The sequence below is a fragment of the Cladophialophora psammophila genome, assembly GCF_000585535.1.
Source record: "Cladophialophora psammophila CBS 110553 chromosome Unknown aczJe-supercont1.4, whole genome shotgun sequence".
In the NCBI taxonomy this organism is placed as follows: Eukaryota; Fungi; Ascomycota; class Eurotiomycetes; order Chaetothyriales; family Herpotrichiellaceae; genus Cladophialophora; species Cladophialophora psammophila.
The window spans coordinates 1,070,007-1,073,108 of NW_006912925.1; the positions used below are offsets into that span (position 1 = coordinate 1,070,007).

The window sequence follows — 3,102 nt, forward strand, 5'->3', positions numbered from 1 at the left end:
ATGTAAGTACGGGTCAAGAGGTGCGGAAGCTAGAGGGACACACTGATTTTGTGAACGCGGTGGCCTTCTCGTCCGACGGCTCACTGCTGGCCTCTACATCAAACGATCGGACCGTCAGACTATGGGACGTGAGTATGGGTCAAGAGGTGCGGAAGCTAGAGGGACACACCGATTTTGTGAACGCGGTGGCCTTCTTCCCCGACGGCTCACTGCTGGCCTCTACATCAGACGATCGGACCGTCAGGCTGTGGGACGTGAGCACGGGTCAAGAGGTGCGGAAGCTAGAGGGACACACTAGTTTTATAAACGCAGTGGCCTTCTCGTCCGACGGCTCACTGCTGGCCTCTGCATCAGACGATCGGACCGTCAGACTATGGGACGTGAGCACGGGTCAAGAGGTGCGGAAGCTGAAGGGACACACCAGTTTTGTGAACGCGGTGGCCTTCTCGCCCGACGGCTCGCTGCTGGCCTCTGCATTAGACGATCAGACCGTCAGGCTGTGGGACGCGAGCACGGGTCAAGAACTCCATAAATTTCAGGATATATCGTCTATCACGACCATCAAATTTACAATCGGCAATAAGACTTTGCTCACTAATCGAGGAGCTCTATCTATCGACGACCGATTACTTCCTGATAAGACTATCAGGCCTTCAACCGATGAAACTATCATGATCAAAAATGAGTGGATTCAACGAGGTGCATGCAATCTCCTCTGGCTTCCCCAGGAGTATCGCAGTGTTTATTCAGCGCTCTACGGCAATACGATTGCCATTGGCCTGAATTCTGGCCAAGTCAGATTTATCCAGCTTAATATTTAATCCTTAAATGTCTGTGAATTAATTAATATAGTATAGTATTATTTATTATTACCTTGTGTGAGGGTTTTCAATAGGAGTTTATTCAACCACTATAGTACCTATTTAACAAGGATCTTAAGCTAAGGAAAGAGAGAAAGAATCTACCTACTGTACGAGTAAAGGAAATACTCTCTCCTCTCCCCTATAGTGGATCGTACGGTTACTGGAGAGATAATCGATAGAGGAAAGTCACGTGAGTGTGTTGCTCGCTCTGGGGAGTACCCCCAGAGCATCATACGGGTTCAACCCGTGACACCTTGACCTCCAAGGGGTTTAGGGAAATGCATCATCATATATCCATGGCCTAGATTCTAGAAGCTTCTTTGCTACAAAGTGTTAGAGGCAAGGCACGAATTATTGCTGCACTAAATAATCTCTCACACTATCCTCTTTAGGCCAAGGGGTGTTCGTAACGTGCCGTATGTCGAGAAAGAGGGGTAGAAAATACCTTCTATCGATTGGTGACACTGATAAGCCACGCTTGTCTCTATCTAGCCTAAGCCAGGCAACAGTGGGACCAAAAGTGGTCCTTAATTATTTGGAGTGTGTGTCCGCGCGAAGGAGCAATTGAAAACGCCTGTACTGTACAGCATGAAACTTGACTGCGTGGTTGGGCTTGTTATTCTCCTACAACCCCATGACCCTGAGGGCCTAATCTATGGAGCACAGTCAATGCTTTCTTTACTTCTTTATCTGAGCGCCCTAATTTACGCGTGAGCCGCCTGAGTTTGGAGGACAGGTGTATGTTTTCTCGTTTTAATATATTTCCTTGCATTTGGGCAACAGCCAGGTCTTCTTCCCGCTGCTTACATTTCTCTTCAGCTTGCTGCCGTGCCTCGATTTCAGCACGGATCTTATCCTCACTGAGAGAGAGTGCCTCAGCTAGCCTCACGTTATCTGACCGGAGATGGTCTAATTGTAAAACGTCGCCGACTCCTGAAGTAGATAGTTTTGATTCCTGGTAAAGTTGTCAGTTTCAATAGTATAAGAGGATCAATGTTCTCCGTCGCATACCTCAATCGTCGGTTCTATCCATGCTACAGCTTCAATAGAAATATTGATTTCCCGACAGAGCTCCATATACGCGCCGATAGAATGTTTACTTAACTGTTTCATAAAAAGATGTTCCCTCTCCGGCTGTCGCACCCATCTGTATCCATCCTGGAGGTCTGGCACAAGGCGGACTTGGTTTGGTTCGATGCTTATGCCGAGTTTAGCCCCTGCACTTTAGGTCAACAGGGCGTCCGTGTTCGGCAAAAACAAAGTTCTTACGCAGGTGATCTGCTAAGACCTGCCGACACTTGCGGCGCCACTCGGCACGCTGGACGTTTCCCGGTCTAGGGGTTGGTCGATCCTCCATGTTTCTAAGGCAATGTTCCGTTCTATGGTCTAGTAGTATTTATTAGTTGTGGCAATTTTGTTCTTAGCCGTTCTCAGCGGCTCTTCATTTATTGTATAGGTAACTTGAAGAGAAAACTAAATCTATATGACATGGACTGTAGCATCTATTAATAACTGCTAGAACTCGTGGGTGATCCAGTTCTGGACTCTGGTCATCATGAGATGAAAATAGTATTCCCTCGCTAAAGAGGGGGGTGGGACCGTTCCTGGGACCTCATCGCTTTTTTGCTCCGATCGAAGTTGGAGAAAATGTACCAATCCATACGAGAGGCTATGTGTTTGAACTCGTCGAAGATTCTAGCAAAATTCATATGGAATATTTACTATTGTCGTCAATCGTCCAAGCCAAGCACTGTCGTTGTCCCGTTAATGTAGAGACCCTCGTCGTAGTACCAAAACAGTATACCTCTAAGAGGCGACGGGGTGCCCACGGCCTAATGTTCCACCTATAAAAGTTTGCCCTAAGAAACATAACTTGATGAACGGAAGGGCCATGCTTGATGTGCCTAATCATCGTGTAGCAATCAATGACTGCCAGCGAGAACGACAAGCTAGGAGGACCTTAAGTAAACACTGATCATCAATCATGGTTCGACAATCACAAAACCAAACCGTCTATGATCGCTGGGTGTTGACCGCGCTTGATAAGTTCTACCAGGTTAGCTTGAAGGGTTTACTAAGCAATAGGAACAGGATCTTGGGGCCACCGACCGAACAAAGAGGTGCCCTTAAGGACCGCTAATAGTTGCGAAATCGGTGTGAAGCCCCTATGGATTTGCTTCCCCTATGGCTTTGCTTCCCCTATGGCTTTGCTTCCCCTATGGCTTTGCTTCCCCTATGG

The 3,102-nt window shown here is 47.5% G+C and overlaps 2 protein-coding genes across 2 annotated transcripts in view; one reads left to right on the top strand and one right to left on the bottom strand.

The window, feature by feature from the left end:
• The window catches only part of A1O5_03311 (uncharacterized protein), a gene marked incomplete at both ends in the record, with an annotated part of 4,402 nt that extends 3,581 nt beyond the window's left edge, over window positions 1-821 (top strand). The window contains one exon of the mRNA XM_007743923.1: window positions 8-821. Coding sequence (XP_007742113.1) covers window positions 8-821 — 814 coding nt within the window. The remainder of the gene's footprint in view (window positions 1-7) is intronic.
• A 658-nt stretch (window positions 822-1,479) lies between these two features.
• Window positions 1,480-2,220, bottom strand: A1O5_03312 (uncharacterized protein; the record flags this gene model as incomplete). The annotated part of the gene is made up of 4 exons (XM_007743924.1): window positions 1,480-1,562; window positions 1,671-1,818; window positions 1,875-2,080; window positions 2,133-2,220. The coding sequence occupies 4 exons, from the start codon at window positions 2,218-2,220 to the stop codon at window positions 1,480-1,482; spliced, it is 525 nt and encodes a 174-aa protein (XP_007742114.1).
• Between the last annotated feature and the right edge of the window lie 882 nt (window positions 2,221-3,102).